Source organism: Lagopus muta, chromosome 27 (genome assembly GCF_023343835.1).
Source record: "Lagopus muta isolate bLagMut1 chromosome 27, bLagMut1 primary, whole genome shotgun sequence".
Lineage (NCBI taxonomy): Eukaryota > Metazoa > Chordata > Aves > Galliformes > Phasianidae > Lagopus > Lagopus muta.
The window spans coordinates 1,465,533-1,485,745 of record NC_064459.1 but is presented as its reverse complement, the minus strand read 5'-3'; the positions used below and the strand labels follow the sequence as shown (position 1 = coordinate 1,485,745).

At 65.6% G+C, this 20,213-nt stretch overlaps 3 protein-coding genes and 1 long non-coding RNA gene across 4 annotated transcripts; all 4 read right to left on the bottom strand.

The window, feature by feature from the left end:
- Positions 1 to 3,171: 3,171 nt before the first annotated feature.
- Positions 3,172 to 7,991, bottom strand: LOC125685303 (histone H2A.V). Its single transcript, XM_048928261.1, is given in 6 exon segments — positions 3,172 to 3,310; positions 5,121 to 5,169; positions 5,171 to 5,251; positions 5,904 to 6,017; positions 6,266 to 6,343; positions 7,796 to 7,991. Coding segments are annotated over 6 exon segments (387 nt in total). The 5' UTR covers positions 7,799 to 7,991; the 3' UTR covers positions 3,172 to 3,248.
- Positions 7,992 to 14,245: 6,254 nt separating this feature from the next.
- On the bottom strand, positions 14,246 to 15,331 carry PURB (purine rich element binding protein B). The gene has a single exon (XM_048928089.1). The coding sequence runs from the start codon at positions 15,329 to 15,331 to the stop codon at positions 14,291 to 14,293; it is 1,041 nt and encodes a 346-aa protein (XP_048784046.1). The 3' UTR covers positions 14,246 to 14,290.
- Positions 15,332 to 19,006: 3,675 nt separating this feature from the next.
- On the bottom strand, positions 19,007 to 19,685 carry LOC125685142 (translation initiation factor IF-2-like). The gene is made up of 2 exons (XM_048927974.1): positions 19,670 to 19,685; positions 19,007 to 19,572 (listed from the first exon to the last, which is right to left on the bottom strand). The coding sequence occupies exons 1-2, from the start codon at positions 19,674 to 19,676 to the stop codon at positions 19,007 to 19,009; spliced, it is 573 nt and encodes a 190-aa protein (XP_048783931.1). The 5' UTR covers positions 19,677 to 19,685.
- Positions 19,686 to 19,833: 148 nt separating this feature from the next.
- LOC125685266 (uncharacterized) lies at positions 19,834 to 20,213 on the bottom strand. The gene is made up of 3 exons (XR_007373410.1): positions 20,164 to 20,213; positions 20,005 to 20,064; positions 19,834 to 19,905 (listed from the first exon to the last, which is right to left on the bottom strand). It is a non-coding gene; the product is annotated as an uncharacterized LOC125685266 (long non-coding RNA).

Sequence of the window (20,213 nt, the reverse complement as noted above, 5' to 3'; positions counted from 1 at the left end):
GCGCCTGCGGGGGGGGGGGGGGGGGGGGGGGAGGGGAGGGAATGGGGGTGGAGACGGTGCCGCCCCCGATTCCCCGCGCCGGGGGACGGAGATGCGGAAGGGCCGAAGGCGGCGCGGGGAAGGAGGGGGTCCCGCAGCGCGGTGACAACGGGAACGGCGCGGGGAGGGGTGGGGGCGGCGCTGGGATTCGCTGAGTCACGGCTCTGAGTCACGGCCCCCCCCAACCCCCGCCCCCCCCTCTCCGATCCCATCCCGCCGCCCCCGCACCCCGATCCCCGCAATGTCACGGCGCTGCGTGTCCCGCTCCCCCCCCCCGCCCCGCGCCCCCCCCACGCGGTGAACCACGTGCGCTGCGGGGCCCGCAATGCGGCGCGCGCGCCACGTGACGTCACACCTCCCTCCACCCCACCCCCCCCCCCGCAACTCCGCGACCCGCGGGAACCGGCGCGCGCGACCAACCCCGCACCCACCCCGCCCCTCCCCTCCCCCGCTTCGACGAGGCCGCGCCTGCGCAATGGCCGCCCCGCCGGGCCCGCACCTGGGTGCCCTTCGCCCACCGGACTCGGAGGTGAAGAGGAACGTTCCCTCCTCGATGAACACCTCGTGGAAGCCGTTCAGCTGCCCGTTCATGGCGGAGGGGCGGCGGACGCGGGCGGAGCGGAGCGCGGAGAGCGGCGACGCGCGGCGAGGAAGCGGCGAACTAAGAGCGGCGCCGGCCGCCTCGCTCCTATTTATACCCTCGTCGCCCCCCGCCCGCTCGCGGCTCCCGGCCAATGGCGTGCGCCGAGCGCGCCGCGAAGGAACCACGCGGGGAGGGGCGGGGGGGGGGGGGGAGCGTTACGTAACGCCCGGCGCTCCCCGCGCCGCCGCCGGTATCTCGAGAGCCGCGAGGAGCGCCGGGCGGGCGGAGCGGTGAGGAACGGCGCGGGGCCGGCTGGCCGAGCGCCGTCCTCGCGGCCGGACGGACGGGGGAGCAGCGATCCGCCGGGAGCTCCTCCCCCCCCCGCCCGCATGGAGCGGCCCGGCGCGCGGAAACCCGCGGAGGCGGCGAGGCGCACGCGCTGAGAGGAGAGCGGGCCGCGCGTGCGCCGCGCCGTCACGGCGGGGCCGGGTTCTCGCGGGCCGCCATCTTGGGGCCGCGCGGCGCCGCCATTGTGCGGCTTCGGGCAGCGCCGCCGCACGGAGCGCGTGGGTCCGCCGGTCCGTCGCCTCCAGGCCGGCTGTGCGGGCCGCGCGGGGCCTCGTGGCGCGACGGCGGCGCGGAGCGGTGCCGTGCGCTTCGCCTGGCGCCTCTGGCCGCCATCTTGTGCCGGGTACAGGCGCTGTGAGCGGGCCGAGTCCCGCGGGCGGTGCGGGGCGGGTTGCGGGGCGCTGCTCCTCAGTCGCAGCACTGGCCGTGTGGGTGTGCGGCACCGCGCGGCCCTCACGGACGGTCCGCCGGACAGAACCGCCGCCGCCAGGCGGCGGGGGCGCGGTTACAGCCGCAGGCACCGCCCACTTATTTGCATAGTGGGCGTGACCAAATAGGCGATTTGTATTTTGGGCGGGAAGGCGCGGGGTTTTGGGGCTCCTCCGGTTGCGGGGCAGAGAAAACAGCGCTGCGTGCCTGGGCTGCGGCAACAGCGCGGCGGAACCGGGGCTGGAGGGACCTCGAGGATCGCGGAGCTGCAACCCCCTGCCGCACGCAGGGCCCACCAACCTCCACATCCAACAGCAGCCCAGGTGCCCAGGGCCCCATCCAACCTGGCCTCCAACACCTGCAGGGATGGACGGGGCATCACAGCCTCTCTGGCAGCTGTTCAGCCCCCTCCCCGCTCTCACAGCACACAACTTCCCCTGACATCCAACCTCCAGCTGCCCTCCCTCCATTCAAACCGTTTCCCCTCGTCCCTGCTGCCATCTCCCCTTGCACAGAGCTGACTCCCCTCCTGCCTGCAGGCTCCCTTCAGGCACTGCAGGCTGCACTGAGGTCACCCCGCAGCCTTCTTTTCTCCATGCTGAACGAGGCCCAGCTCCCTCAGCCTGTCTTCGTGGTGGAGGTGCTGCAGCCCCTGCTCATCTCTGCGGCTCCTCTGCCCCTCTCCAGCAGCTCCCTGTCCTTCTGTCCTGGGGGCTCCAGCCCTGGACGCAGTGCTGCAGATGGGGCCTCACAGGAGCAGAGCAGAGGGGGACGATCGCCTCCCTGTCCCTGCTGCCCCCCCTGCTGACGGAGCCCAGGCTCCCGTTTGTTCCCCAGCTGCAATCACGCACTGCTGGCTCGCGTTCAGCTTTCCATCCCTCAGGACCCCCCGGCTCCGTCCCTGCAGGGCTGCTCTCCAGGAGCTCCTCCATTCTGTGCTCATACCTGCGGTTCCTCCGGCCCAAGAGCCGAACTGCGCCGTGCCGAACCTCCCCAGGATGGAGCACAGGGCTGATGAGGAGAGGCTGAAGGAGCTGGGAATGTTCAGCATGGGGAAGAGGAGCTCAGGGCAGAGCTCACTGCTCCCTATGGCTGCTGAAGGGAGGCTGCAGGGAGCTGGGGGTCGGCCTCTGCTCTCGTGCCATCAGTGATGGGAGCAGAGGGGAACGGCTTCAAGCTACGGCAGGGGAGATTCAGGCTGGACATGAGGCTGTACGACTTGTCAGAAAGGTCAGGCACTGCAATGGATGCACAGGGAGGTGGGGGAGGCACCGAGCCTGGGGTGTTGAAGGAAAGGCTGGATGCTGTGCTGAGGGACGTGGGTCAGTGGCAGCTGCTGGTGACGGGTGAGCGGTGGGACTGGAGGAGCTTTGAGGCCTTTTCCAACCTTGGTGATTCTATGGTTCTATGATTCTATGTGTCCCTGTGGCATCCTCATGTGTCCCTATGGAGTCCCCATGTGTCCCCTACAGCAACCCGATGTTGTTGTGCTGAGGGACGTGGGTCAGTGGGAGCTGCTGGTGAGCGGTTGGACTGGAGGAGCTCTGAGGTCCAACCTTGGTGATTCTATGGTTCTGATTCTATTCGCCATCCCACCTTTCCGGCCTCCCCCCAAACGCCTGCAGGCGCTGATGCCGCTCCCCCCACAGCTCCGTTCCGCCCCCACAGCCACGCGCTTTGTAAAAAATGTTTTATCCGCTCCATTTCGGTACAAAACACACGGCTGAAACCTCGGCCCCGAGGGGGGGGGACACAAAACCCATCGCAACGTTTCCCCTTTGCCCCCTCCCCCCCCCCCCCACATCCCAGCAGCGCTGGGCCGCAGCGGCGCCAGGTCGGAGCGCCGTCCCTACGCGGTTTTCTGCTGCCCCTTCTTCCCGATCAGCGACTTGTGGATGTGCGGGATGACGCCTGCGGAGAAACCGAGGGAGGCTGAGAGCAGCCGGATGGAGGCGCCAATGGGGACCCAGGGGTGTCACTGTGCGACCCTATGGGTGCCCTATGGGTGCCCCTATGGGTGCATTGTGGGACCCCCATGTGGGTGTCCCTATGGATGCCATTAGTGCCAGTGGGTGACCCCAGGGGTGTCACTGTGCGACCCTATGGGTGCCCTATGGGTGCCATTAGTGCCAGTGGATGACCTTATGGGTGTCACTGTGCAACCCTGTGGGTGTCCCTATGGGTGTCTCTATGGGTGCCCCTATGGGTGCCATTACCTGCCAGTGGGTGACCCCAGGGGTGTCATTGTGCGACCCTATGGGTGCCCCAATGGGTGCCCCAATGGGTGTCCCTATGGTGCCATTAGTGCCAGTGGGTGACACCATGGGTGTCATTGTGCGACCCTATGGGTGCCCCTATGGGTGCCCCTATGGGTGCATTGTGGGACCCTGTGGGTGTCCCTATGGATGCCAGTAGTGCCAGTGGGTGACACCATGGGCGTCATTGTGTGACCCTGTGGGTGCCCCTATGGGTGTCCCTATGGGTGCCATTAGTGCCAGTGAGTGACCCCAGGGGTGTCATTGTGGGGACCCCTGTGGGTGTCCCTATGGGTGCACCTATGAGTGCCATTAGTGCCAGTGGGTGACACCATGGGTGTCACTGTGCGACCCTATGGGTGCCCCTATGGGTGCCCCTATGGGTGCCAGTGGGTGACACCATGGGTGTCATTGTGTGACCCTGTGGGTGTCCCTATGGGTGCCATTAGTGCCAGTGGGTGACACCATGGGTGCCCCTATGGGTGCCATTAATGCCAATTGGGTGCTCCTATGGGTGCCATTGGGGTGTCATGGGGTATCATGGGGTGCCACTGGGTGCCCCCATAGGTGCCTATGGGTGCCATTAGTGCCACCAGGTGACCCCATGGGTGCCCCTATGGATGCCATTGGGTGACCCCATGGGTGCCACTGGGTGCCACTATGGGTGCCATTAATGCTATTGGGTGCCCCTATGGGTACCACGTGGGTGTCATGGGTTGCCATTGGGTGGCAATGGGGTGTCAATGGGTGACTTTATGGGTGTTGTTATGTGCCATTGGGTGCCCTTATGGGTGCCACTGGGTGCCCCTATGGGTGCCATTGGGGTGTCATGGGATGTCACTGGGTGCCACTGGGGTACCACGGGGTGCCCCTATGGGTGCCGTTATGTACCATTGGGTGCCCCTACGGGTGCTATTGGGGCCATTGGGTGTCTCCATGGGTGCCTCTGGGATGTCATGGGGTGCCATTGGGTGCCTCTGGGATGTCATGGGGTGCCACTGGGTGGCGCTGGGATGTTAATAGGCGACCCTATGGGTGCTCCTATGGGTGCCATTGGGGTATCATGGGGTGCCACTGGATGACCCTGTGGGTTCCCCTACGGATGCCCCTATGGGTGCCACTGGGTGACCCCATGGGTGCCTCTATGGGTGACGTTCAGTGGCACTGGGGTGTCAATGGGTGACCCTATGGGTGCTGTTATGAGCCATTGGGTGCCCCTATGGGTGCCACTGGGTGCCTACAGGTGATCCCATGGGTGCCCCTATGGGTGTCATTGGGTGCCACTGGGGTGCCCCCATGGGTGCCTCTGGGATGTCATGGGGTGCCACTGGGATGTCAATGGGCCACCCTATAGGTGCCCCTATGGGTGCCATTGGGATGTCATGGGGTGCCACTGGATGACCTTGTGGGTTCCCCTACGGATGCCCCTATGGGTGCCACTGGGTGCCCCCCCGGGTGCCACCTACCTCCCCCCGCGATGGTGGCTTTGATGAGGGAATCCAACTCTTCGTCCCCACCGGATCGCCAGCTGCAAATGGCGGGGGGTGATGCGCTTCACTTTGAGGTCCTTGGAGGCGTTGCCTGCCAGCTCCAGGACCTGCGGGGGAACGGCGGGGGGCTGCGCGTTGGGAACGCTCTGCTCAGCCCAGCTGCTGCCCCACAGCATCGCCCCATAGCGCTGCCCCATAGCTCTGTGTCACAGCATCGCCCCATAGTCACCATTTAGTGCCACCCCATAGCGCTGCCCTTTGCCATCACCCCATAGCATCACCCCCACAGTGCTGCTCTGTATCGTTGCCCCATGGAATCACACCACACTGTCACCCCACAGCATCACACTATGGAGTCATCTTAGGGTATAACCCCACACTGCTGCCCCACAGCAAAACACTGACCCAAAGCATCACCCTATAGCACAACCCCAAAGCACTGCCCCACAGCATCACCCCCAAAGCAACGCCCCATAGCAGAATTCTAAAGCACTGCCCCACAGCATCACCCCACAGCACCATCCCAAAGCACTCCTCCATGGCACCATCCCACAGTGCTGCCCCACAGCTCTGTGTCACAGCATCACCCCACAGCATCACCCCATAGCAGAACCCCACAGCCCTGCCCCACAGAACCAACGCTCACAGCCTTCCAGCAGCACTCAGATCCCTCAGCTGTGCTGCAGAGCCGTGGGCAGCAGCACAGCGCAGCCTGGCCGCCCCTCCAGCCCCCCGCCCCTCCGCCCCCCCCGCACCCACCTCAGCCGTGAGGTACTCGAGGATGGCGGCGCTGTACACGGCGGCGGTGGCGCCGACCCGCCCGTGGCTGGTGGTGCGAGTCTTCAGGTGCCGATGGATGCGGCCCACGGGGAACTGCAACGGGGGAGAGGCGGCTGAGCGGGGCGGGCGGCGGCTGGGGGCCGCGCGTCGGGAGCATCCGGCCCCGCCCCGCCCTGCGGGCACGGCCTGAGGGGCGAGCGGCGAGCGGCGGAGGAGGCAGGGCAGGGAACTTCACCTTGGAGCGGGGGAAAAGGCGTGGCGGGGCGCCGTGGCAGCGGCGGAGCGGCGCTTACAGCACTGAGCCCGGCACGGATGGCAGCGCCGCGGCCGCCGCTCGTTACCTGCAATCCGGCTCTCTGCGAGCGAGACACCGCCTTCGCCTTGGCCTTCCCGCTGTCCTTCCCGGCCTTCCCACCTGCCTGCGGGACGGAGAGCGCGGTCAGCGCGGCGCCTGGGGCTCTGCGCTCCTCGGCTGTGCGGCGCCAACGGGGGGGGGGAACGGAGCGCCGCGGGCGGCTTTGGGAGAGGGGGGACGCGGGGCTGCGGAGCGGCGGCCGAGGGCAGAGCGGCTCCTCAGGGAGCGGCGGCCGAAGCGGCAGAGGGCCGAGCTCCCGTGTGTAAAGGCTGAGGGAGCCGGGCTCGTTCCGCTTGCAGAACGGAAGGCTGCGGGGCGAGCGCAGCGCCGCGTTCAGCACACAAAACCGGGCCCGGTTTGACCGTTTGTGAGGGCGGGTGGCGACGGGACGAGGGGAGCGGCGTCAAGTGAGACCGGGGAGGTTGAGGTTGGAAGCTTTGCAGCCAGAGGGCGGCGAGGCGGTGGCACAGGCTGCCCCAACGAGGCTGCGGACGCCCCGGCCCTGCAGGCGTTCGAGGCCAGGCTGGATGCAGCTCCGGGCTGCTGGTCGGGAGCTGCACACAGCGGGGCTGGAACTGATGGCCGTCGTGCAGAGGCAGGAGCCGCAGCCGCTCTGGCAGCACCAAGCGCAGCAGGCCGGGCCGTTTCGGCCGCTCTGCCCTTCTCCTCTCCCTGGAAGCATCCGGGCCCGAATTGAGGCTCCTGTGCAACGCAGGGCGTCCTGTGCTGCCGTGAGCACAACCGCCCCGTCCCGTCATTCAGGGCTCCATACAACCCCTACCGGAGCACGTTACCCCTACAGCGCCGTGCCGCCTCCCCACAGCGCTTTGTTGCACAAAACCCGCATCCCTGCGCAGCGCCCCGAAGGAAGCACAGCCCAAACAGCGAACAAAAACCCCTCAGCAAAGCGGTAACGGCAAAGCGTGGAGTTCAGGAGCGGCGCAGCACAGCGTGGAGCTGACAGCCCTTGGAGCAGCGGCGCTTTGGTGCCGAAATGAGGCTTCGTGAGACTCCATAGGGATGTGAGCGCGGAGGGAAGCATCGGGGCGGGCTGCGTTCGGCACCGCGCTCCTGGCACGGGGCAGGAATACAAGGAACGGGCAGAGGGGGCGCAGGGCAGAAATCAGGCTGTGGATGCAGGGAAGGGCCGGGCAGCGCGATGCGGGGCAGGAGCCGCAGCCGCTCTGGCAGCGCCAAGCGCAGCAGGCCGGGCCGTTTCAGCCGCTCTGCCCTTCTCCCCTCCGTGGAAGCGTCCGGGCCCGAATTGAGGCCCCCGCCGAGGTCAGACGGTCGGGACGAGCTGCCCCTGCAGGCCCCTTCCAACCGCCGTCCCGCGGCCGCTCTGCCCGCCGTCCGTCCCCAGCGCTGACGTTTCTCCTCTCCCCCTCGGGCCTTCCCGCCCACACGCAGCGCAACGCCCGCACGGTTCGGGCCCCGCGCCCTTCAGTCCTCGCCCCCAGCCCCGCTCCTCGCTCCCCCTCAGGCCGTCTCCTCGCCCCCCGGCCCCGTTCCTCACCATGGTGCCACCGCCGGTCCCCGACTCCGCCGCTCGAACCGCCTCAGGAGCCGTCAGACAATACCCGTCCGAGCGCGAGGAGGGAGCCCGGCCTGCCGCGGCGACCCCGGGCCAATCGGAGCGCCCCGTACTGATTTGAACGTCCCGCCGCCGCCAATCGCCGCGAGGCTTGTTGGCCGCTCCGCTGGCCCCGCCCCGCGGCCCGTTTAACGGCTGTTTTTCCTTTGCACACGGCACGCAGAGGCTGAAGGCGGGGTGGGGGGGCGGGGGGCGTGTCCGGCGGACCCTGCGGAGTGACGTGAGGACGAACCAATAGAAAGAGCCGACCGCGCGGAGAGAGGCGGGGCAGAGAAGATGGACGGACAACTGAACCAATAGAAAGAGGAATAGCTTTCCCGCCCATTCTCTCGCCCCGCCCGGCGTGTTGTTTGTTTGTGAAGAGAAGTTGGGGGGGGGGCTGCTGTCCGTCCGTTTCTTCTCTGCCTCTGTGAGGAGGGGCCGCGAGGTACCGTGAGGGGAATTCCCTCCGGGGACGGGATGAGGAACGGAGCGCTGAGGAGAAAGAGCCGCACAGTGACCCGGTCCACCCAGCACTGAACCTCTGTGCCCACCAGGGGGCTGCAGCCCCGCAGCTGCCCCTCAGGACGGTGGAGCGCTGAGAATGCGAGCCTCCCAGCAGCGAGCCCCTGAGCTGCAGAACCGCACCTGCTGCCTGCTTACAGCCCCAGGATGGCGGGTGAGGTATGGAGCGCTGAGCAGAAGGAGGGGAGCCCCCCACGCTGATTGACCAGAGGGACTGCAGCCCCACAGCTGCCATGGGGGACCTGGATGAGGTACAGAACGCTGAGAAGGAGGGGAGCCCCCTCAGTGCCCCCCAGCACCGAGTCTGAGTGCATGGGGGGAACCGCAGTCCCCACCTGTCCCAAAACCTGCAGCTGCTGCCTGCCTGCCTCCAGCCGCACAGTTGCCATATGGGGCATGGAGGCGATGGCTCCCAGTTGCCCCCCAGCCAGCACCGAGCCCCTGAACTGCAGCCCCACACCTGCTGCCTGCTTAACAGCCCTATAGCTGCCACATGGGGCATGGATGAAGTATGGGGAGCTCTGAGGAGAAGGAGGGGAGCCCCCTCGGTGCCCCCAGCGCTGAGACCCTGATTGCACCAGAGAGGCTGCAGCCCCACAGCTGCCCCAAAGCCTGCAGCTGCTGCCTGCCTGCAGCCCTACAGCTGTCGCATGGGACATGGGTGATGTACAGAGCACTGAGCAGAGGGGAGCCCCCTTAGTGCACCCCAACAGTGAGCCCCTGAGCGCAGTAGGGGGCTGCAGCCCCGCAGCTGCCCCCCAACCTACAACTGCTGCCTGCCTGCAGCCCCACAGGGCATGGATGAGGTACAGAACACTTAAGAGAAGGACGGAGCCCCCCCTCACTGCCCCCCAGCACTGAGTCTGAGTGCACCGGGGGGGGGGGGGAGGGGGTAGGAGATTGAAGCCCCGCAGCTGCCCCACAGGGTGTGGATGAGATATGGGGAGCACCGAGGAACAGCAGGGGAGCCCCCTCAGTGCCCCCCAGCACTGAGCCCTGAGCTGCAGCCCCACACCTGCTGCCTCCTTACAGCCCCACAGCTGCCCCACAGGATGTGGGTGAGCTATGGAGCACTGAGCAGAAGGAGGGGAGCCCCCTCGGTGCCCCCAGCACTGAGCCCCTGATTGCACGAGAGGGGCTGCAGCCCCACAGCTGCCCCAAAGCCTGCAGCTGCTGCCTGCCTGCAGCCCTACAGCTCCTTCACAGGGCACGGATGAGGTACAGAGCACTGGGCAGAAGGGAGCCCCCCCAGTGCCCCCCTGCACTGAGCCCCTGAACACAACAGAAGAGGGGCTGCAGCCCCGCAGCTGCCCCCAGCCCCCAGCTGCCGCCTGCCTGCAGCCCCACAGCTGCCCCACAGGACACGGATGAGGAGAAGGAGGGGAGCCCCCCCAGTGCCCCACCGCTGAGTCTGAGTGCATGGGAGGAACTGCAGCCCCCACCCCAGCTGCTGCCTGCCTGCAGCCCCACAGCTGCCCCATGGGGCGTGGATGAGGTACAGGGAGCGCCAAGAATGAGGGCAGCCCCCCCCAGCACCGAGCCCTGAGCTGCAGCCCCACACCTGCCGCCAGCCCCACAGCTGCCATTCGGGGCACGGCTGAGGTACGGGGAGCCGCTCGGCACCCCCGGCACTGACCACAGGGGGGGAACCGCAGCCCCACAGCCGCCATCTGCGACGCGGAGGGGATGCGGGCAGCCCCCCATCCGCCCCCCATCCCGCGGCCCCTCGGCCGTCCCGGAGCCCCGCACCCCCCGCGCTGTCGGCTGCCGGCGGGGCTCCGGCCGCGGGGTCACGCGAGGACTCGGAGCCCCGGGGCTTCGTGCGGCGGCGGCCGAGGCGGGGCCGGGCGGCAGCGCGCAGTGCGCAGGCGGCTGCCGTCCGTGTCCTCAGATGAGCCCGCGCGCCCGCGGGGAGCCGCAGCCTGAATGCGGCCGCGCTGCAGCGCATGCGTCACCGAGCGCGCGCACGTGCCCGCAGCCCCTCGCGATTCCGCTTCCCCCTCCTTCCTTCCATCCCCCCTTCTTTCCCTTCTTTCCCTTCCCTTTTCTCCCTTCTCTCCTTCTCTCCCCCCGCCCGCCGTCCCCGTCCCGGAGGCCCCGCAGAGCTGCGCCGCCCCCCGGTGCCGCTCCCCGCCCGCATCGCTGCGCCCCGACCCCCAAACCCCCCGTAACAGAGCGAGGCCAGGCGACCGTCTGGGTTGGTTTTTTTTTGTGTTTTTTTTTTTTCATTCACTTTTCCGCATACTTTTTTTTTTTTTTATTTGTTACAAACATACAATTCTTTAAATATAGACTGTAAAACTCCATTTGCAAAAATCTGCTACGGTAAGGAGTGCTCGCTAGCATGAGGAGTTCGTCACGTCGGGCGTCATCTTTCGCTAGTGGTAAATCCAGCCCTGCCTTCGGCAAACTCCGGCTTTCCCCGGCGCTCCCGAAGCCGCCCCGCCGGCCGCACAGGAAGGGAATGAGAATCGGCCCCGCCGCCGTGGGAGAGGAGCCGGGAGCCCCGGCAGCCCCCGCTGGGCCGCGTAAAGTGCACGGTTTGCTTTTAGTTTTTTTTTTCTTTCTTTCGTTACAAAAATAAGAGGAATAAAACTTTTTTTTTTTTTCCTTTTTTTTTTTTCTTTTTTTCTTTTTTTTCTTCTCCTTTCGTCAAGGTTCTCGGGGGGGAGGTGGGGGGTTGTGAGCGGCGAGTCGCTCTCTCAGCAGATATCGCGCAGCCGCGCCCGGCTCTCCTCGCTCGCTGTTCCGCCGTCCCGGCTCCTCCTCCGCCCTCCGCCCGTCTCGTCCGCCTCCAGCCGCGCCCGTCGCCTCCTCGCACGACGGCCCGAGCGCCTTCCCACGCAGCGGGGCCGCAGCCGGCAGCAGCCCGGTGCCGCAGCCCCGGGGGGACGCGCGGCCGTCCCCAAAACCTCCCGGCACGGAGCCGCCGTTCCAGCGGCCACCTCCTCCATCCGTGGCAAATATCTGCTGAGAGACGGCCGCCGCGCCGCCCCACGTACCATCACCATTCGCTTCACGGTGCTTTTTCTTTTCTTTCTTTTTCTTTTTTTTCTATTTTTTTGTTTTTATCTTCTATTTTAAAAGAGAAGCCGGCGAGGCGAGGAGAAGCCGCCCCTCGGTGCGGAGCGGAGCAGCCGGGGGAGCAGAGCGCCTGGGGGCGGCGCTGCACCGCTACGATGGGAGCTCCGTGCGGTGGGAGCTCCGTATGGGGGCAGCTCCATATGAAGGATGCTCCATACGAAGGATGCTCCATAGGAAGGATGCTCCATAGGAAGGATGCTCCATAGGAAGGATGCTCCATATGAAGGACGCTCCATACGAAGGACGCTCCATATGAAGGACGCTCTGCGGCCGGTCCTGCGCCGTCACCCCGCGGCGGCCGGGAGACGCGGGGCCGAAACGCAGCGTTTTCCGTTTTCTCTTGGGAGGGAGCGGGGAAATCGAAGCGGTTTTGATGTCGGCGGAGCCGTGGATTTGATTCTCGGGCTGATCCACGCGGGCGGGCGGCCCGGCCGTCTGGGCTCTTTATTTACACGGAGTTTTGGGGCGCTATACAAGATTTACATTTCCGTTTGTACAGCAGATGCTCTGATAGAGTCGCGCTCTCCAAACGTCCCTTCTGGGGGGCGACAGAAATCTGGAAGCTCCACAAACCCGGCGTTCCCCTTCCGGCTAAAAACCTTCCGCCCGTCTCCTACAGAATCCAAGCCATCGAAAAAAGAAAACAACAACCAAAAACCAAAAACCAACCAAGCGAAACAACCACCTCATATCTATACACACATGCGGGGCCGTGTGTATGCAGACACAGAAGGAACGGCCGAACCACCGCATGGAGCCCGGCTCTGCCTGCAGCGCTGGGCCGGCTGCCATCGGCACGGAGCGCTGAGGCACCCAGGGAGCAGCCAGGCCTTCGCTCAGCCTCTGCTGCCGCAGCCGGGCGCCGCTTCTCTCTTTGCTGCTGCGATTCCTTCCCCCGACGCGCTCTGCTCTCCTCACCGCGTGCCGGAAGCTCGCATGGAGCCGCAGGTTTCCGCACGCAGACGCGGCTCTCGGATCCCGGAGGCTGGAGCCGCCTGTGGCGCCGGGTGGGAGATGTGGGGCCGATGTGGGGCTGATGTGGGGCCGATGTGGGGCTGATGCAGGGCCTTTTGCTGTGGGTTTTGTTGTGGTTTTGTTTTTTGGCCTACGCGATGTTTTGCCTCGTCCCTTTTCCACGCGGTTCCCAGGCGGCGCCACCGCGGAGTTGAGGAAGGCCAGGCGATCTCAGCCAAAAACAAAAGAAAAAGGAGAAAAAAACCCAAGAAGAATATATATATATTTTATATATATATATATATATATATATAACCCTCTGCAAAAGGAGAGGGACCGCCCGAGCGGAGCAAGAACCGGCGTGGCTCCCAGCAACAGAAAGTCCGTCAGCACCGAAGCGAGGGGCCGCGGCGCTGCTCACACAGCGGTACAGCAGGACATCACCGACAGCTGCCTTACGGGACGAGTTACAGTACAGAACGGCGCCGCGCCGACAGGGCCTGGAAACGGAGTCCTGGTGTGATGGAGGAGAGTTAAAAACAGCCAGGAGGAAGAGAGTTCCGGTTAAAAATTCCCTTACAAAGGGGCGACGGAGGGCGGCTGGGGGCGGCCCTGCTGGACGAGCCGCCGGCGCCTCACTGCTGCCAATAAATACGGAGCACACGGAGCGGGGCGGCCGGGAGGGGATGGAGCCAATAAATTAAAAGGCAGCTGAAATGAGAGGGCGGGCGCGGGGCGACGGAACCGGAGCGACGACGACGGTCCTGCGAGAGCCTGGGAGGCGTCACACAGCAACAGCTGGAACTTTGGAATGAACGGCGGGCTCCCATTCAGTTCAAAGGCAGGAGGCTTAAAAAACACCGCTCTGCAGGGCGGGACTGAGCAGATTGCTTCAAAACCGGAGGAAAAAAAAGACCAAAGAGAGTGAAAATCCATTTAATAAGAGAGGAGAGCGCCGGGAGGCCCCGCCGTGCTGCGCGGCGCAGGAGCCGAGGTGGTCATTAAGAATAATTAAAAATTGAAAAACAAAACAAAACAAAAAACCAGGGGAAATGTGGCGGGGCTCACAGCTCCCACAGCCACCACGCGTTGAGGTACTGAGGAGATGCACTGAGTTCGTGTTAAAAACCCGCGCTCGGAGGAGGAAGAGGAAGAAGAGGAGGACGGGGTGGGATTTGTGCACCTGAGGCCGTGTGCTTCGTGCTGCCGCCTTCCTGCTGCTCGGCCCTGCGACCCCCGTGGTCAAAAGAAAAAGGGGGAAAAAGCCAAAAAAAAAAAAAAAAAGAAGAGGAAAAAAATGAGACCCGAAGCCAAACGAGAGCGATCCTTACTGCTCACAGAGCTGCCGGCTTCCCACCTGCTTGTTTGCTTACGGGGTCCGGGTCGGGCGCCTGGAGTTTTGCATCCCGGAAAACAATTCTGCGGAACGGAGCTGGGGGGGGAATTGAAAAGGGAATAAAAAGAGACAATGGACGTTGGTCCAGAGACGAAGCCCTGCGTCACATCGCATCGCCTCTCGCGGCCGTGGGCTCCGGTGCGGATGCCGGGATGCTGGTGGGGTGGAGCGGCACGGATAGAGGGACGGGGAGGGAAGGGAGGGGAGCCGGGCGGCCCCAAGGAGCGCGTCGTCCTCGTTTGGAAGCGGGCTGAGAGCCGCGGGCGCTCCGTGCCCGATGGGAGGAGAGGCGCGGGGCTGCGGTGGGGCCGGGCGCTCCAACCGCGTCCGGGGTTTGCGGCTCCCCTTCTCCCGAGGAAGGGAAGGGAAAGGAAGGAGGGGGGGGGGGGGGGAGGGGGGCTCCGGGCGGGGTGGGAGGGGGGGGGGGGCCGGGGCAGACGGATGGATGAATGGATGGATGGGGGGGGGTCGGGGGGGGCTCAGTCGTCGTCCACGTCGTCGCCGTCCGAATCGTCGCCGGCGCCGCTGCCGCTGCCCGGTCCGGGCGGCCCCGCGCGGCGGTCGTACAGCTTGTCCCGCTGGCGCTCCTGGATGTCGCGCATCTCGTCGGCGTAGCGGCAGAACGCGCCGCCGAACTTGGCCCAGGCTTTGTAAGGGACGGTGATGGCGTTGCGGTAGGACGGCTTCACCTCGCTCACCCGCAGGAAGACGCCGTACTTATTGCAGCCCACGTCGAAGAAGAAGCGCTTGGAGTCCACGGTGATGGAGGTGCCCTCGGGCAGCTCCCCGTAGAGGCCCCCCCCGCCCGGCCCGCCGCCTCCGGGGCCGCCCAGCTCGTCCTCCTCCCCTCCGTAATCGTCGATCAGCTTCGCCAGCGCGTCGCGGAACTCGATCAGGCCCTGGGCCGGCAGGGCGATGGTCTGCCCGCTCTGCAGCCCCGGGGGGCCGCCGGGGAAACCTCCCGGGCCGCCGGGCCCGCGGTTGACGGTCTGCCGGATGCGCAGGAAGCGGCCGCGCTGGTTCTCCTTCAGGTCCAGGTAATACTTGCGGTTCTCCCGCACCAGGAATTCGCTCTTCAGAGCGCGGCGCGGCCCCGACCCGCCCTCGTCGCCGCCGGGCCCCGCGGCCTGCGCCAGCTGCTCGGGGCTGGACGGCCCCAGCTGCGCGTAGTGCTCGATGAAGTCGCCCAGGTAGTCGCGGAACTCCGCCGCCACGGCCATGGACAGCGTCAGGCGGCTCTTGGACCCGCCGGCGCCCACCTCGGCGATCTTCAGGAAGCGGCCCTTGGCGTTCTGCTTCACGTCCAGGTAGAAGCGCTTGTTCTGGATGTCCAGCCGCTTCGACGCCAGCTCCTGCGTCTCCTGCTCGGGGCCCGCCCCGGCGCCCGGCCCGCCGCCTCCACCGCCGCCGCCTCCGCCGCCGCCGCCTCGGGGAGCCGCGAAGCCGCCGCCTCCGCCGCCGCCCCCCCCGCTGCCGCTGCCGCTGCCGCCGCGCTCGCTGCCGCTGTCCCCGTCCGCCATCTTGTCCGCCCGCCCGCCCCGCGCCGGCCCTTCCGCGCGCGCCGCCCCGCTTCCGGCGCGCGGCCCCGCGCCCCGCCCCGCCCCTCTGCGACAAGAGGTGACGTCACCGCCGCACTCCGCGCCGCCGCGCGCGGCTCCCCCGCGAGGTCACGTGGGCGGGGAGAGGCTCCGCCCGCCGCGTCCCCGCGCGCCCTCTGCGGTCTCCGCCCGGCCACGCCCCCTCCCGCCAGGCCACGCCCCTTCGGGTGGCGGCGCCGCCGCGCAGTGCCCGCCCCCGCCGTCAATCACGCCCGTCCGCCGCTCCCATTGGCCGCGCCCGGAGCTGCGGCCTGTGAGCTCGTGACGTCAAGGGCGAGCTTGACGTCACCAGTCCCTACGGCTCGGGGCAGCAGGACAGCATGACAGAACGGCCAGGGCTGGAAGGGACCTCGAGGATCATGGAGCTCCAACCCCCTGCCGCACGCAGGGCCACCAACCTCCACATCCAACAGCAGCCCAGGCTGCCCAGGGCCCCATCCAACCTGGCCTCCAACACCTGCAGGGATGGACGGGGCATCACAGCCTCTCTGGCAGCTGTTCAGCCCCTCCCCGCTCTCACAGCACACAACTTCCCCTGACATCCAACCTCCAGCTGCCCTCCCTCCATTCGTTTCCCCTCGTCCTGCTGCCATCTCCCCTTGCACAGAGCTGACTCCCCTCCTGCCTGCAGGCTCCCTTCAGGCACTGCAGGCTGCACTGAGGTCACCCCGCAGCCTTCTTTTCTCCATGCTGAAAGAGCCCAGCTCCCTCAGCCTGTCTTCGTGGTGGAGGTGCTGCAGCCCCTGCTCATCTCTGCGGCTCCTCTGCACCCTCTCCAGCAGCTCCCTGTCCTTCCTGTCCTGGGGGCTCCAGCCCTGGACGCAGTGCTGCAGATGGGGCCTCACAGGAGCAGAGCAGAGGGGGACGATCGCCTCCCTGTCCCTGCTGCCCCCCGTCTGCTGATGGAGCCCAGGCTCCCGTTTGTTGCCCAGCTGCAATCACGCACTGCTGGCTCGCGTTCAGCTTTCCATCCCTCAGGACCCCCGGCTCCGTCCCTGCAGGGCTGCTCTCCAGGAGCTCCTCCATTCTGTGCTCATACCTGCGGTTCCTCCAGCCCAAGAACCTCCCCAGGTTCACCCAGCCCACCTTTCCGGCCTCCTGAGGTCCCTCTGAACGGCATCCCTTCCTCCCACTGCGCCAATTGTTCCCTTGTGCCGCATGAATGACTGCAAGCGGAGGCGTAGGAAAGTGAATATAAAACATTTATAAACATTTATAAACAGTGACCTGACCCTTCCTGCAGTCATCCAGGACCTCACCTGGCAGCCACGACTTCTCAGATAGGATGGAGAGAGGCTCAGCGACCGCCTCAGCCAGCTTCTCCAGAGCCCTGGGATGCAGCCGTCCGGCCCATAGGCTTGTATTAATTCAGTCTCATGAGGCAGTCAGGGATGTGCTGTGCCCTTACAGGGGGGATTTCACAGAATCACAGCATCACAGAACTGCAGGGGTTGGAAGGGAGCTGCAGGGATCATGGAGTCCAACCCCCTGCCAAAGCCGTTCCTACAGCAGTCGCACAGCTCAGCATCCAGGCAGGGCTGGAACATCTGCAGAGCAGGAGACTCCACCACCTCCATGGGCAGCAGTGAGCAGTGGGACCATAGGGACACGTTGGGACCCATAGAGACACGTTGGGACCCATAGAGACACGTTGGGACCCACAGAGACATTTTGGGACCCATAGAGACACATTGGGACCCATAGAGACATGTTGGGACCCACAGAGACATTTTGGGACCCATAGAGACACATTGGGACCCACAGAGACACGTTGGGACCCATAGAGACACATTGGGACCCATAGAGACACGTTGGGACCCATAGAGACACACTGGGACCCATAGAGACACGTTGGGACCCATAGAGACACGTTGGGACCCATAGACTCCCCCCCTCCCTGTCCCATTGCTCCTCCCCTCACTGCACAGCCGTTCCTTCGCACATTGCTGCACAACTTCCTATGCTCAGTTTCCGGCCGTTTCCCCTCCTCCTGTCTCCACTCCCCACTGAAAACAGTCCATCCTCGCCATTCTGCCCCCCACACCTCAGATATTTACAGACCTGGATCAGCTCCCCTCTCAGTCTTCTTTTCTCCATGCTGAACAGCCCCAGTTCACTCAGCCTTTCTCCATAGCAGAGATGCTCCAGGCCCCTCACCATCTTTCTGTCCCTCTGCTTCCCAAGAGCTCCCTGTCTGTTTTGTACTGGGGAGCCCAGAACTGGACGCAGTGCTGCAGATGAGGCCTCACAGGGCAGAGCAGAGGGGGAGGATCGCCTCCCTCCACCTGCTGGCCACGCTGTGTGCAATGCAGCCCAGGATGCCATTGGCCTTTTGGCCACAAGGGCACACTGCTGGCTATGGCAACCTGTCGTCCACCAGGACACCCAGGTCCCTCCGCAGAGCTCCCCTCCAGCACCTCATCCCCATCCTGTACCAATGCATGCCATTATTCCTCCCCACATGCAAGACTCCACACTTGCTGTTCTTAAACCTCATCCGGTTTTTTTTCTGCCCAGCTCTCAGCCTGCCCAGCTCTCGCTGAATGGCAGCACGGCCTGCAGCCAATCCTCCCAACTTCGTATCATCACAAACTTGCTGAGGGTGGCCATTATCCCCTCATCAAGGTCATTGATGAAGATGTTGAACAAGAGCGGACCCAGCACAGACCCCTGAGGAACACCGCTGCTTACAGGCCTCCAACCGGACTCTGCACCACCAACAACGACCCTCTGTGCTCTGCCAGCAGCCAGTTCTCAACCCACCTCACTGTCCACTCATCCATCCCACACTTCCTCAGCTTTGTTATAAGGATGTCGTGGGGGACAGCATCAAAAGCCTTGCTGAAATCAAGGTAGGCCACATCCACTGCTCTGCCCCCATCCACCCAGCCAGACACAACATCACAGAAGGCCACCAGGTTGGTGGAGCACGACCTCCCCCTGCTGAACCCGTGCTGACTGCTCCTCATCACCTCCTTTTCTTCCAGTTGTCTGGAGATGGCATCCAGCATTTATGGCCCCACTCCCCGTGTTTGTGGCTGTATGGAGGTGTGCGTTTCTCCTGCTGGAACAGAGATGGAGGGGATGGCGCTGACTGGGGAGACAGTGACTGGAGGGCAGCCATTCCCCATCCCTACATTGCCACCCAGTGCTGCCGGAGGAGGGCAGGGGACATCGGAGGGGAGGGATGAGGCCGGTGGGGGCAGCCCTGGGACACGGCCCTCTGTGCTGCCCTGCAGGTGGGCACTGGGCTCTGGGGGGGTTTAGTGCTGCGTGAATGACTGCAAGCGGAGGCGTAGGAAAGTGAATATAAAACCTTTAATAATTTAATGCAGTGTAACCTAATTGAACATCGTGTCAGATAATGGAGCAGTCCGAGATGACGTCGGTGGACAGCCCGGGTTTGGAGGGGCAGCGCCGGGGCCGGTGCCGGTGCCCCTGCAGCACCGCCGCTGCTCTCTATGCCGCAGGGGCCGGCGAGGAGCCCGGGGCTGCAGGGAGCCTCATTTGCGGGCCGTGGCCGCGCCTCAGCTGCGCCTTCTTTGCGGGCCGCTTTCCGCAGCCGCTCCCGCTGAGGCTGAGCCCGGCCGGCCTCGCCTAGCGCCGCCGTTTGTGCCGCGGAGCGTCGTGGCCCGGGGGGCAGCTTCCTCTTCCCGGCCGGGACGCTGTCCTTGCGCTGCTCGCGCCCTCTGCTCCTGCCTTTCCTGGCGCTGCGGGCGGGCGCCGGGCACTCGGCCGGCTCGGTGCCACCCTGGCGGCGGCCGTCCGGCACGCGGCAGGAGGTGCAGCCGGGCGGCAGCGCCAGGCGGAGCGAGAAGCACCCGGGGCTGCCTCTGCTTCGCCTCCTCCATCAGCCGTGCGGTCTGGGCCGAAGGAGGCACGCGAGCGTCCAGGTGGGTCGGCAGCGCCAGGCGGCTGAGAAGCACCCGGGGCTGCCTCTGCCGCGCCTCCTCCATCAGGTGCCCGCGGAGCCCGCGACTCAGAGGATGCCGGCTGCCCTGAGAACGGCTCCCCGAGGGGCCCGGCGACAGCCTGCGCCTCTCTGCCGAGCTGCCTGCCGCTCGTGGGAAGGTCGGGGGCCGCTCCGACGGCAGGAGAGGTGCTGAGGCTGCTGGGGACGGCTGGCAGTGGCGGCTGGGGGACCTCCGGGCAACTCGACGCTTCTGGAAAAGCAAAACCCCCCCAGAACGATGACGGCAGCCTTCCCACAGCCACTCGGGGCGGACATCCGCCGCCGCCGCTGCGGCCCCCTGCACTCACCAGCCATCCAGGTGAGCAGACCTGTCGATGTCCTTGTCCCCTGGAACGGCTGAGCTGGGGGTCCCTTCTGGAGAAGGAAGGAAATCCCCAAGGGTCAGGGCCAGCTTTCCAACAGCCCCTCGGTGCAGACATCCCCCGCCTGCTCTGCAGCCCCCTCAACTCACCGTTGCTGAGCCACGCCAGCACATCATCGATCTCCGAGGTGTCGACCGGGATGCCTGCGTTGGATGTCAGTTCTGCAAAGAGCAAGAAGATCCCACAGGGGCAATGCCAGCTTTCCCACCCCCCCTCGGCGCGGACGCCCACCCGCCCCCCTCTGCAGACCACAGACTCACCGCTGATCCACGGGAGCAGATCAGCAACGTCCTCCGCCACGTCTGCGCTCGCTGTCGCCGCTGGAAAAGCAAGAACGTCCCCAGTGAGGCAATGCCAGCCTTCCCACAGCCGCCCGGTGCGGACAGCCTGCCGCCCCGCCCTGCAGCCCCCAAACTCACCACCTGAGTCCAGCGCCGCGCTGCTGCAGCCGAGCGGAGCCGCGGTGGGT